The sequence below is a fragment of the Ailuropoda melanoleuca genome, chromosome 5 (genome assembly GCF_002007445.2).
Source record: "Ailuropoda melanoleuca isolate Jingjing chromosome 5, ASM200744v2, whole genome shotgun sequence".
Classification (NCBI taxonomy): Eukaryota; Metazoa; Chordata; class Mammalia; order Carnivora; family Ursidae; genus Ailuropoda; species Ailuropoda melanoleuca.
The window spans coordinates 88,406,259-88,421,072 of NC_048222.1; the positions used below are offsets into that span (position 1 = coordinate 88,406,259).

A 14,814-nucleotide genomic window follows, 5' to 3' on the forward strand; every position below is an offset into this window, starting at 1 on the left:
CAGAATTTGCTTCAGATTCCCATTCCCTCCCCTATCCTCCTCCTCCTGCTCACACAAGCACACTCGCTCTCTCAAGTAAATAAATAAAATCTTTAAAAAAAATTTTTTTTTCTGTAGCACTTTAAAAATGTAAAAATCATTTAGCTCATAGACTATACAGAACCAGGACACAGGTTATAATTTTCGTACTTGCATTTTACAATATTTGATTGGATGCCAGACACTGTGGTTGAAAAATTTAATGCCTCTGAATAATGTTATCTTTCTTCAAAGATCAGATTTTCTTCTTAAAACTAAACAATGACAGCAGATTACCTTGATACTGTTGAGATTTGTATTAGACTTTTGTTACGGTCTGTTTGCTTGTTTTGGTATTTTTTAACTTATTTCAACATGTAGCCCTTATTCCAATGCCTTGATCTTTCTGAGATCTCAACTAGAAGTTTATGATGTTTACCAAGTTCCCTGTACACCTGTGAGGCTTGATCTACAATCTGTCTCCCAAATACCACCCCACTACTCAAATCTTTCCTCAGCATTTTATTCTCCTAGCTGCTATTACCTGCTGATTTTCTTGGAGTATTGCTTTATGCATGCATAGTTTAGGAGTTAGCCAAAAATAGAGGGGATTTTTTGTTGTTGTTTTATCCTTGTTAGAAGACTTTTGCATAGATTTAAGGGTTGCTTGTTGGTGGCTTACTCTTTTCCATGATTTTGTCATTCAAGCCTGAGTCACTTCCTTTTTTTTTTTTAATAATAAGTTTTTATTATATTATGTTAGTCACCATACAGTACATCCCTGGTTTTTGATGTAAAGTTCCATGATTCATTACTTGTGCATTACACCCAGTGCACCATGCAATACGTGCCCTCCTTAATACCCATCACCGGCATATCCCATTCCCCCACCCCCCTCCCCTCTGAAGCCCTCAGTTTGTTTCCCAGAGTCCGTAGTCTCTGATGGTTCATTCCTCCTTCTTTTCACCCCCCCTTTCTTCTTCCCTTTCTTCTCCTACCGATCTTCCTACTTCTTATGTTCCATAAATGAGTGAAACCATATGATAATTGTCTTTCTCTGCTTGACTTATTTCGCTTAGCATTATCTCCTCCAGTCCCATCCATGTTGCTGCAAATGTTGTGAAATCGTTCTTTTTGATGGCTGAGTAATATTCCATTGTATATATGAACCACATCTTCTTAATCCAGTCATCTGTTGAAGGGCATCTCGGCTCCTTCCACAATTTGGCTATTGTGGACAATGCTGCAATGAACATTGGGGTGCATATGGCCCTTCTCTTCACTACGTCTGTATCTTTGGGGTAAATACCCAGTAGTGCAATTGCTGGATCATAGGGTAGCTCAATTTTTAACTTCTTAAGGGACCTCCACACTGTTTTCCAAAGTGGCTGTACCAACTTGCATTCCCACCAACAGTGTAAGAGGGATCCCATTTCTCCACATCCTCTCCAACATTTGTTGTGTCTTGCCTTGTCAATTTTTGCCATTCTAACTCAACTTCTGACCTGGTAAGACTGTTGCTTTCTGCTTGTAATCTATTTGCCTGTGCTGATATTTAGAAAATGCCCTCAGAGAAAAGCTGGGATGAAATCGAGCTCATCTCCTGTGTTTACCTTTTCTCAGTTGAAGTCCATTAGTCCTTGCCTGCATCAGTTATTCTCCAATGATTCCATATAGCTTTTTTAATGTACTTTTTGTCTATCATTTCTACTTATTTTTAGTGGGAGATTAATCCAATATGAGTTACATTATTATGGCCAGGAGCAAACATCTGTCTATTACATTTTCTTTAACTGTTTTTTCCTTCACTATAATACTATATCTTCAGTGTTATATAACACGTCGAAAATACCAAAAACCGTACTTTAGGAAATTGAAATTACCCATAACACTACTACCCAGAGATTATGTTTTCTTTAATCACATAAGTTTGTTTTTTAATTTTGAATTTTATTGTTATAAAAGTTATCTGTGCACATAATTTAACATGCCAACTAGTAGCTCTGGAGGTTTTTATTTTTTTATTTTTTTTTTTTTTACCAAAAACAGCAGTCCCTAGACCTCACTCCTTGCCTTATATTCTGCTTCCCAGAGTCACCCACTTTCAGCTCTTATAACTATTTGTTTTTGTATTTCTCCACATAATTATAAAGCAAATACCACTACTGTTACTTCTTGATTTAAACCCCCCCCCAAGTTTTAGGCATAACATATGGACTTCTTATTTTAGAAGATAAGGATTTAGCCACCTCTCATCCGTTTTTACCCCCTTAATCTCACTATATGCATCTACACATACCATTCTTACATCCTCTAAATATAGTTAGAATTTTGGTTAAATCAACATACAGTATTGGTATTGTTATTGACCATGAATGTTCTTATCAAAGCTAAGATATGTTGTACCATGACTACTTTTCTTTTTTGCATAGTATTTCATTTTGCCTTTAGTGAATAATTATTTTTTGCTTTGTTTTTCACATACTTATTTTTAGTTTGTTGCCATACTCTCCCCTAGATATGTTTATCTCTTCTCAGAGCATCCAAATATATTAGGTATTACATTGTTATAATCTTGGGAGCATTTCTTTGGAATCCCTCTGACCTCCAAATTAGACAAGTTTTTCCTTTGGACTGCTGTAAAGATATCATCCTGGCCTCTCCCTCAACTTATCCTAATGTTAGATCTCTTATTGCTTTGTTTTTCTTGATATATTCCCACATTTTACTAGCATCTATGAGGGGTGTGTGTGTGTGTGCGTGTGTGAGAGAGAAAGAGACCCCATATGTGGTAAAAATTGCTACTGTCCTGCAGTATCCAATTTTCCCTTCCTCCTTTTTAGTAATGGACTCTCCGCATGCCCACCATGGGTTCAGGTTGGCACATGGCTACTTAAGCAGAAACTACATTTCCCAGCTTCTTTTTTGCAGTTGGATGTGGCCATGTGAATTGAATAGGTTGTATCCAAAGTAAAATAACCATTCATGTGGCTTTTACTTTCTTCTAGCTTAATTGAAGTCTGATTGACAAATAAAAATATATATATATATATATAATATATATATATATATATATTTAAGACATACAACATGGTGGTTTGATATAAGTATACCTTGAGTGATGATTACCACAATCAAGTCAATTAATATGTCCGTCAGCACATATAGTTAACAGTGTGCGTGTGTGTGTGTGTGTGTGTGTGCGCGCGCTGAGAACACAAGATATACTCTCCTAGCAAATTTCAAGTATACTATGCATTATTAACTATAGTTAACCATGCTGTAGCTCTGTAGAACTTACTCATGTTACAACTGAAGGCGTGTACTCTTAACCAGTATCTTCCCATTCCCCCACACCCCAGTGCCTGGCAACCACCATGCTACTCTGTTTCTTTGAGTTCAGCTTTTTTAGATTCCACATGTACATGATACATACAGTGTTTGTCTTTCTGTGTCTGGCTTATTTTACTTAGCCAGAGGATAATGTCCTCTGGGTTCATCCACACTGTTGCAAATGGTAGGATTTCCCTCTTTCTTAAGGCCGGATAATATTCCAATGTGTATGCCACATTTTCTTTATTTATTCATCTGCTGATAGACACTTAGGTTGTTTTCATGTTTGGCTGCTGTGAATAATGCTTCTGTGAACATGGGAGTACAGGTATCTCTTCAAGAGACTGATTTCATTTCATTTGGATGTAAACCCAGAAGAGGAGTTGGTGGATCATATGGTAGTTCTATTTTTAACTTTTTAGGAACCTCCGTACTGTTTTCCATGATGGCAGGACTAATTTCCAGTCCCACTTATAGTATCCAAGGGTTCCCTTTTTTCCACATGCTTTTACCAGAATTTGTTATCTCTTAACCTTTTTATAATAGTTGTATTAACCGTAGATGATATCTCATTGTGGTTTTGATTTGCATTTCCCTGATGATTAGTGATGTTGATTGAGCACCTTTTCATATACTTATTGAACATTTGTATGTCTTATTTTGAGAAATGTCTTTTCAGTCCCTTTGCCCATTTTTAATTGGTATTATTAATTAATAATAGAAAATTAACTTGCCCTTTTTTGCAATCAAGTTTTAGGAATTCTTTATATGTTTTGAATATTAACCCTTTATGAGATACATGGTTTGCAGTATCCAATTTTCCATAAACTGCCATTTCATGTTGTTGATTGTTTCCTTTGCTGTGCAGAAGCAGTTTGGTTTGACATAGTTCCACTTTTTTAGTTTTGATTTTGTTTCTTGTGCTTTTGGTGTCATATTCAAAAATTCCTTGCCATGATGTGTATGCTCTTTTTTGAGGTGCCCATTCAAGTGTCTTGCCTGTTATCGTTACTGTTTTCTTTCGGTTTCTAGAAGTTCTTTGTATATTCTAGATACAAACTCTTTGTTATGTGCGTTGAAAATTCATCTTGTCTTTCACTGGCTTGTCCTTCTACTGAATGGCACTTTTGAAGAACAGAAGTTGTTAGTTTTATTATAGTCCAACTTATTGAATCCTTTTCTTTATAGTTAGTGTTTTTTGTATCCTGTTTAAAAAAAATCCTAAGGTCATGATGATTTTTTTTCCTGTGTCAACTTCTAAAAGCTTTATTGTTTAACTTTCAAATTTAGACCTGCAGCTTATCTCATAAAGATGTTTCTGTATGGTATGAAGAGGAGTCATTTTATTTTTTCTGATTTTGTATCCAGTTGACGCTGCATCATTTATGAAAAAAACCCTTCTTTCCCACTGTTCTGTAGTGCTATTTTTGTTGCAAATCAAGTATCCATATATATGTGTTTCTGAACACTTAAATTATTCCATTGATTTCCATCTATGTTTTTACTATTATGATACTTCCTAATTATAAGGGTTGAAGGCGTGATATCCAATAGATCAAGATTTCCCATCTTGCGAATTCAAGAGAAATCTGGCTAGTCTTACCCCTCTTCATTTCCATATAAATTTTAGAGTAGGCTTCTCAAAATATGTTGTTGACTTCTTTATGATTATATGGAATATTTAGATTGGAAGAAATTATAGTTTTCAATGTAGAGGTATTTCATAAACTTGTTGCATAATTCCAGAAATTTTATACTTTTTGATGCCATTGTTTTATTCATCTTTTTTGAAATTTTATTTTATAATTGTCACTCATGTATAAAAGTAGAAATACAATTCACTTTTGTATATTGACTTTATATTCAGCAACTTATCAGATTAAGGAATTCTTTTCTAGTCTTATTTTATAAAGAGTAATGAAATTTATCAAACTCTTTCTGAATCAGTTAAGATGATCATATGATTTTTCTTCTTTATTATATTAATTGCAAATAACCAGGGATTGATTTTCAAATATTAAACAGGTTTTATTAGTATTATCACTTTTTTTTATTGTTATCAGTCTTATAAGTTATGGATTTCATGGATTTCATTTGTGATTTTCTGATTGTAAGTGAATTCCATTGTCATATTTTGGCCATTTAGGTTTCCTTCTTTATAAATTGTATTTATATTCTTTGCCCTTTTTATGTTGCATTGCCTATGTTTTTCATGTGAATTTTTATCTGGTTTAGATTACTTTTATCTAGTATATCATCACAGGTTTTTCCCACATGCTGCTAATTCACTTATGATGCTTTTTTTGTCCATGCAGTTTTTTTTTTAATTTTCATGCAAGTGTGTCTTTTTCTTTATATCTTTTCAATTTCCTTTAGTGGTTACAAGTTTTCCCAAATTTTTAAATCAGTGTGATAGACAACATATGCATGTATGTGAGTGTGAATGGGCACACACACAGATGCCAGACGTTTAATCTAACTGGAAGTCTAACAATTTTCTGGATTATTTTTTGGCGATTATTATTTCAAATGAATTTTAAACTCATTTTATATAATTGGGTATTTTGATTAGAATTGTATTAAATTTATATATTGATTTTTGGAATATTGTTTTTATGCTACTAAATTCAAGAGTGTAAGTATGTCTTTATCTTTGCACCAGTCCTATTTTGTGTTTATCAGTAACATTTTGTTTTATTCATTTAAGTTCATAAAGTTTTTTGGTAAAATGATGCTTTTTTTTTTTTTTACCATCCTTTTATTTATTTAAATTCAATAAATTAACATATTGTGTATTATTAGTTTCAGAGATAGAGCTCAGTGATTCATCAGTCTTATATAATACCCAGTGCTCATTACATCAGATGCCCTCCTTAATGTCCTTCACCCAGTCACCCCACCCCTCCAGCAACCCTTAGTTTGTTTCCTGTGATTAATAGTCTCTTAGGGTTTGTCTCCCTCTCTGATTTTGTCTTGTTTTATTTTTCCTTTCCTTCCCCTGTGATCCTCTGTTTTGTTTCTTAAATTCCACATATGAGAGAGATCATATGTTAATGGTCTTTCTCTGATTTCACTCATTCCAGTTAGCATAATACCCTTCAGTTCCATCCACATCATTGCTAATGGCAAGATTTCATTTTCTGATGTCTGAGTAGTATTCTAGTGTGTGTGTGTGTGTGTGTGTGTGTGTGTGTGTGTGTGTGTACACACACATATATACATGCACCACATCTTCTTTATCCATTCATCTGTCACAGACATCTGGGCTCTTTCCATAGTTTGGCTATTGTGGTCACTGTTGCCATAAACATTGTTGTGCAGGTGCCCCTAGGATCACTACATTTGTATCTTTGGGGTAAATAACTATAGTGCAATTCCTGGGTCATAGGGTAGCTCTATTTTCAATATCTTGAGGAACCTCCATACTGTTTTCCAGAGCGGCTCTACCAGCTTGCATTCCTACCAACAGTGTGAGAGGGTTCCCTTTCTCTACATCCTCGCCAACACGTGTTGTTTCCTGACCTGTCAATTTTAGCCATTCTGACTGGTATGAGGTGGTATCTCATTGTGATTTTGATTTGTATTTCTCTGATGATAAGTGATGTGGAGCATTTTTTCATGTGTCTGTTGGCCATTTGTATGTCATCTTTGGAGAAGTGTCTGTTCATGTCTTCTGCCCATTTCTTGACTGGATTATTTGTCTTTGGGTGTTGAGTTTGATAAGTTCTTTATGGATTTTGGATATTAGCCCTTTATCTTATAAGACATTTGCAAATACCTTCTCCCATTTTGTCAGCTGTCTTTTGGTTTTGTCAGCTGTTTCCTTTGCTGTGCAAAAGCTTTTTACTTGATGAAGTTCCAATCGTTCCTTTTTTTCCCTTGCCTTTGGAGACATGTCTAGCAAGAAGTTCCTGCGGCTCAGATCGAAGAGGTTGCTGCCAGTGTTTTCCTCTAGGATTTTGATGGATTCCTTTATCACATTTAGGTCTTTCATCCACTTCGAGTCTATTTTTACATGTGGTGTAAGAAAGTGGTCCGGTTTCATTCTTCTGCATGTAGCTGTCCAATTTTCCCAGCACCATTTGTTGAAGAGACTTTTTTCCATTGGATATTCTTTCCTGCTTTGTCTGAGATTCGTTGACTATAGAACTGAGGGTCCATTTGTGGGTTATCTATTCTGTTCCATTGATCTGTTTGTCTGTTTTTGTGCCAGTACCATACTGTCTTTGTAGTAGAGCTTAACGTTCGACATTGTGATGCCCCCCAGCTTTGGTTTTCTTTTTCAACATTCCTTTGGCTATTTGGAGTTTTTTCTGGCTCCATACAAATTTTAGGATTATTTGTTCCAGATCTTTGAAAAAAAGTTGATGGTATTTGATAGGGATTGCATTGAATGTATAGATTGCCCTGGGTAGCATAGACGTTTTAACAATATTTGTTCTTCCAATAAATGAGCATGGGACGTTTTTCCATTTCTTTGTGTTTTCCTCAAGTTCTTTCATGCATGTTCTATAGTTTTCTGACTACAGATCCTTTTCCTCTTTGGTTAGGTTTATTCCTAGATTTCTTATGGGTTTTGGTGCAGTTGTAAATGGGATCGATTCCTTAATTTCTCTTTCTTCTGTCTCATTGTTAGTGTATAGAAATACAACTGATTTCTGTGCATCAATTTTATATCCTGCCACTTTGCTGAATTGCTGTATGAGTTCTGGCAATTTGGGGGTGCAGTCTTTTGGGTTTTCCACATAGAGTATCATGTTTTCTGTGAACGGTGAAAGTTTGACCTCTTTGTTGATTCAGATGTGTTTTATTTCTTAGTGATGTCTGATTGCTGAGGCTAGGACTTCTAGTACTGTCTTGAACAATAGTGGTGAGAGTGGGCATCCTTGTTGTATTCCTGACCTTAAGGGAAAAGCTCTCAGTTTTCCCCATTGAGAATGATATTCACTGTGAGCTTTTCCTATATGGCTTTTATGATAACGAGGTATGTTCCCTCTATCCCTCCACTTTGAAGAGTTTTAATCAAGAAAAGATGCTGTATTTTGTCAAATGTCTTTTCTTTATCAATTGAGAGGAAATGTAAATTGTAAAGAAAGAGAATCTTATATATGTACAAAAATAAATACAGTGAAAGGATAGAATAACTGTAAAAATGAAAAATTTTTTTTAAAAAAGACTTAAAAATTAGTTGATAAAATAAGAAATTGGTTGAAAAGGAAAAAGAGAAAAAGTTAAAATTGAAAGACTTATGAGAAGGAATCATGAGAAAAACCCCATGAGTTCTGTATACTATTTTCCCCTAGCGCTGGAGTTTTGCAGTTCTGTGCAATCGGTAAACTTGGTCTTGGCTGGATGTTCTTGCTGATCCTCTTGGGCTGATTTTCAGGTGTCTTTGCTCTGGGCGGAATTACACCACCCTTGCCAGGGGGCCAAGCTAAATAAGCTGCTCTGGTTTGCTCTATGTGGCTTTTGTTCACTGAAGGCTTTCCACCCGCCTTTAGAAGATGAGAATGAAAATGGCAGCCTCTAAATCTCCAGCCCCAGGGCCAAAAGCTATCACCCTCTACTCCTTAGTGTCCTTCAGGGAAAAGCAGTCCATCACTCCTGTCTCCTTGGTTTCCATCCGCATTCCATGCTCACCCAACTTGTGACTGAGCGTTTCCTTCTTTTTTTTTTTTTAATTTTTTAAAAATTTTATTTATTTATTTGTCAGAGAGAGAGAGAGAGAGGCAGGCAGGCAGAGGGAGAAGCAGGCTCCCCGCTGAGAAAGGAGCCCGATACAGGACTTGATCCCAGGACTCTGGAATCATGACCTGAGCCATAGGCAGATGTTTAACTAACCAGCTGAGCCATCCAGGCGCCCCAGGACCGAGCATTTCTATCTCAGGCATGGGACCCTACTTTTAGTCTCCAAACCCTGCAGATTCCTGCAGCACCAGCCACGCTGCTCTTCTCAGTGGAAGGTGGGGGGGGGGGTGTCTCTCGCCACAATTCTGCGACGTCCTGGGTCCCTGTGGCTCATGGTTTATGGCAACCCTAAGCTGAAAGCTCACTCTGGGGCTTGCTGATTGCAGCTAGCTTCCCCGTATGGATACCTGGGAACTCTGCCACACTCAGGCACCCTGTTCTTTGACCCCAGCAGTCCTGAGTTCACACTGTCCCATGTAGGATTGTGACCTCCTCACCACCTGAGCACCTTTCAGTCGGGTGTCCCTCACCAGAGCAGACTTCTAAAAGATGCAATTTTAAACTCCACTGCTCAATCACTTTCTGGTAGGCAGCTTACAGAGGCTCCCTACCCCTATAGTTTATCTTCCTGTATATTGCCTTGGATTCACTTCTCCTTACCTCCTACCTTGCAGAAAGTGGCTGCTTTTCTATTTGTAGAATTGCAGCAATTCTTTTCTTAGATCTCTGCTTGAGTTCACTGGTGTTCAGAATGCTTTGATAGCTATCCAGCTGAATTCCTGGGACTAGACAAAACTACGGTGTCCTATTCCTCTGCCATCTTGGAAAACTGGTAAATTGATTCTTACACTATGAATGTATTTTTGTCTTTATAATGGATGACATATTTTTCCTATTTCCCTTTCTAAATTGTTATTTCTAATTGAAATAAAGCTATAGTTTCTTTCTGTTTGTCTGTGTACAATTTTACATGCAGACACCTCACCGAAGAATTTTTTTTTTAATATATTAAGATTTTCCCTTGAGATCTTAGATCTTGCAGATGTGAGGGTCATATCATCAGTGATAAGAACTAGTGTTTTTTTGTCCAATATTTATTCTGTTTATTTCTTTTTCTTCTTACTGCATTTATTAGGCACTCTAAAGCAATCTTTAATAATGGTGCTAACTGGCATTCTTGTTCCTGATTTTAATAGACATGACTTTATAGCAGAACAGTAGGCTGAATGAGCAAAACACGGATGTGACCTCTATCACAATTTGTTGATGAGGCTTGGTATAGGGAAGATTTTCAAAACATGAACAACACTATAGTTTTATTAACTAGGAAGAAGTAAGAGGTAATATAACTCAAAAATACCTGCACACAACTTGTTTTCCTAAGGAAGTTAACTGAACTAGGTATAGTTCCTGGTATTTTATTGTTAGGATTGCAGGCAGCACAAAGTGCCCACTTAGTTTTAGTGATAGTGATTTGAAATTGAGATCAATAAGGAAGACTCTGTTTTTCCCCAACCATTTCAGCCACCTATATGCAGACATAACACACAGAAAATTGAATTAAAAGGGGTTGGGATTTCTCCATGTGGGTAGAGTGAGTTAAAGATGTATGTGAGAAAGTGATTATTATTTTTTTTCTAAGATTATACTTATTTATTTGTCAGAGAGAGAGCACACGTGCACAAACAGGGAGGGCAGCAGGCAGAGGGAGAGGGAGAAGTAGACTCCCCGCTGAGCAAGGAGCCCAATGTGGGGCTCAATCCCAGGACTCTGGGATCATGACCTGAGCTGAAGACAGATGCTTAACCAACTGAGCCCCCCAGGCATCCCAAAAAAGTTATTTTTAATGATGGACTTCAGATGGATTTTAATGAGGATGATGGTGGAGAGAAAACATGGTAGAATCAGCACATTATAGTTACTAGTGGGGTAACATTTTTTAAAGTTGGCATAGTAGAGGGAGATAAGTAGAAAAATAGGATGTTAGAAAGCAGAAGGTGGATTATTTAGCATTGAAAATTTTGAGGAGCTCTAGTTAATGACAAGCTCTCTAAGATATAACCATTGGAGTGACTGAGGTAGGGCAAAGATAAAAATCACTGGAGAGGAATTGAGAGGCCCAGAAATTGGAAGGATTATTAATGGAGATCTGGCAATCAACTAAATAGTTAAGACAGAATTAGTGTTGGGGAGATTTCCTGACTGGGAGTTAGTTAACATCTTCGAGGAATCAATGGGAGTGATCTGGGTATCCTACAGATAACTGCAATAAGTTGTTCTGAGGTAAATCCATTCTCTCTTGGCATCAGTTAAAAGTATGGGGAGTTTATGGCACCTGGGTAGCCCAGTTGGTTGAGGGTCCAGCTCTTGATTTAAACTCAGGTCATGATCTCAGGGTCATGGGATTGGGCTCAGCCCTGAGCAGGGAATTTGCTGGAGAGTCTCTCTCTCCCTTTCCCTCTGCCTCTCTCCCCTTCTAAAATAAATAAATAAATCTCTTTTTAAAAAAGGTATGGGGAGTTCCTGAGCAATTAAAAGTAACTAGCAGTTACCAGAAACAAAAACAGTTAGTTAATGATTTAAAATACAACGCTGTGACACGTGTGTTAGTTTCAACAAAAGGGAAAAGAAAGTAAGCCATATGTTAATCATCCTAAATATCACTATGTATAATTAAAATTATATTTAGCTGTCATGTACCTTAATCATTTATCAACTTTTAATGCATAACAGAGCTTACTTAGTAATTTACCTGTTGCAAGAATGCAGTTTCTGAATTTTGCTATAAATGCCGTTATAGGTAAAATTCAAGTTATTTTTGAGAATATAGCATGATCTTTCTTTTTTTGTTGTTTCAGAGACTTCTCCTGAAAGGGAGAAGTACAAACCTTTAATTACTGGAGAAGAAAAAGTAAAATATGTTTCACTTGAAATGAATCCATCAGGTACTGTTGGTTCTTCTGTTGAAACGAACAGTCCAGAGTTCAGTGAGGCATCTCCACAGTCGTCATTGAAGCCAGAAGGAAATGTGGATGGTATTTTAATAGCTCAAAATGAGCTCTATTTAACTTGATAATACTTTAATTTCTTCTATATAAACAGGCCTTTATAAACAGATCATCAGAATATGTGTATATGTTTGGGTGATTCATCTCAAATTAGGTTCGTTGTTTTTCTATGTTTAATAACTGGTCTGGATTTTTTTAATGCTGCATAATAAATCACCCCAAAACTTAGTGTTAACACTTTTATTATATCTCATGATTTTGTGTGTCAGGAATTAAGTCAGGGCTTGACTAATGTAATTTTTATAATTCATGTGCTTTTGTCTCTGGGATCACTTGGTGGTATTCAGCTGGCAATCTGGTCTGATGGGTGCAAGATGGCTTCACTGGTGTCCTTTCAGATATAGCTTGAAGGCTGTGTTAAGCTGGTCCTTTCTCCTTCTTCATGTAGTCTCCACTCCTTTCCATAACTCTTTCCAGCAAGGTAATCTGACTTCTTATATGGTGGCCAAGGCTCACAGATCCTAGGCAAAAGCTACTTATACTTTTAAAAGCTAGTCTCAACTGGCACAGTATCACTTCTGCCATACTTCACTGGTCAAAGCAGTCACAAACCAGCCTGATTCAAAGGAGATAAAACAGAGCCCACCTCTCCAAGTTAAGAGTGTTAAAGAATTTACAGCCATTGGAAATCTGCCACAGTCTGCCACTAACCAAAAATATTTACATTTTCTCCCACGTGTAAAATGCATTCACCCCTTCTGAAAGCGTCATCTTATTTGAGAGAGAGAGCACGATGCACGAGCTGGGAGCAGGGCAGAGGAAAAGAGAAAGAATCCCAAGCAGGATTCACATTCAGCATGGAGGTGGACATGGGGTTCAGTCTCAATGACCCTGAGGTCATGACCTGAGTCAAAATCAAGAGCCGGATGCAGGGCGCCTGAGTGGCTCAGCCGTTAAGCATCTGCCTTCGGCTCAGGTCATGATCCCAGGGTCCTGGGATCCAGCCCCACATCGGGCTCCCTGCTCAGCAGGAAGCCTGCTTCTCCCTCTCACACTCCCCTTGCTGTGTTCCCTCTCTCGCTGTCTCTCTGTCAAATAAATAAATAAAATCTTAAAAAAAAAGGGCCGGATGCTTAACTGACCAAGCCACCTAGGCACCCCAAAGCCTTGTCTGCTTATTAAAAGGGCTGAAAGCCTAAACTGTTATCCAGGTAAGGCCTATGTAGAAGTGAATTTTCTTGGGCACAATTCTTTGAGTACAGTTACTCTCAATCTCAAGACCTGTAAGTGAAAAAAATAAGCTACTTACCTTCTGTATATCTCATATACAGTAGTGAAACAGGAATAGAGACTCCTTTTCAAAAACAAGGACCATGGGGGACACATATCAATAATTGGTCCATAGAAATTCTGAAAGTAAGCCAGGTGTTGCAATGTCAGCTTGCTTCCTTTGCACCAAAGTTAGTGCCCTCAAGGGCTTTTCTAAACTATATCTTTCTTTCCTATGCAATCCAAGCTGATGGTGTTTCTGCAAGTTGAATTTTCTTAATTTTGTGGGCTTTGTGTGAATGTTATTGACATTCACTACACTTAATCACTCTTCTTTTTTTTTTTCCTTCCTTCCTTCCTTCTTTCCTTCTTTTCTTCTTTCCTTTCCTCCCTTGACTTCGTCTTTGACCTGAATTCAGTGTTTGTTTTGAGGCCATGTTTTCCTTTAAGAAGCTTTTGTTGCCTGGAAGGAATTAACTTGGGCTTTCTTTTCAAAATTGTCCTCGTAAACTAAACAGTTCTTTCTTCAGTTAATCTCTCTCTTATTCAACTTTATCAAAGGCTACAAAAGGAACTAGCTGGGGGGCGCCTGGGTGGCACAGCGGTTAAGCGTCTGCCTTTGGCTCAGGGCGTGATTCCGGCGTTATGGGATCGAGCCCCACATCAGGCTCCTCTGCTATGAGCCTGCTTCTTCCTCTCCCACTCCCCCTGCTTGTGTTCCCTCTCTCCCTGGCTGTCTGTATCTCTGTCGAATAAATAAAATCTTTAAAAAAAAAAAAAAAAAAAAAAAAAAAGGAACTAGCTGGAACTTTTAACATTCTGCTTAGATAGCATCTTAGCTAGATCATTGAATCTCTTTGGTATGTTTTCTGTCATCGTTGTTATTCCAGGCACCATATTTTCTGCCGCTATAGAACAAGAATCTCGTTTTCTCTAGCTTCCAGAAACTTTTTTCACTGGCCAATCATCAACAGTCTCCTTGAAGCACTTTTAACTTCTGCCCACTGCCAAGTCCCCAAACCAGTGCACATGTTATAAGCTTTTGTTATGTCAGCACCCTATTTTCAGATAGGAAATTCTATTTCATCTATCTATTGCTACAAAACAAATTATTCCCAAAACTTAGGGGCTTAAAATAACTTGTTTTACCTTACGTTTTAGTGGGTTAGGAATTGGGAAAGTTCTCCTGCATGCAGCATCAATACCGCTTAGTGGTATTCACCTGTCAGCTCGGCTTATTCTGGGAGGGGCAAGATGACGTCATTCCATGCATGGTGTCTCAGCAGGGCCTGTTTAGCTGGTCCCTCTCCCTATTTTAGTTTCAGGAACTTGCCATGTGGTCTTTCCAGAATAAACTTTCATGGTGGTTTAGGCCTCCAGATTCCAGCGTAGAAGCTGCCAATTTTCTTGAAGACTAGAGCTGCAACTGGCATAAACTTGAACTGTACTCAGTTAGGACAATCACAGTGCCAGCCCAAATTCAAGGGGAGGGGAAGTA

The 14,814-nt window shown here is 37.5% G+C and overlaps 1 protein-coding gene across 8 annotated transcripts in view; it reads left to right on the forward strand.

Moving 5' to 3' along the window:
• Positions 1–14,814, forward strand: part of NEK1 (NIMA related kinase 1) — a 229,862-nt gene that overhangs the window by 166,947 nt on the left and 48,101 nt on the right. For 7 of the 8 annotated variants that reach the window (XM_019798524.2, XM_034661388.1, XM_011223581.3 and 4 more), the window contains one exon: positions 11,898–12,074. The exons of the other annotated variant lie outside the window; for it this stretch is intronic. In XM_019798524.2, the coding sequence (XP_019654083.1) occupies positions 11,898–12,074 (177 nt within the window). The remainder of the gene's footprint in view (positions 1–11,897; positions 12,075–14,814) is intronic. 8 annotated transcript variants of the gene reach the window in all.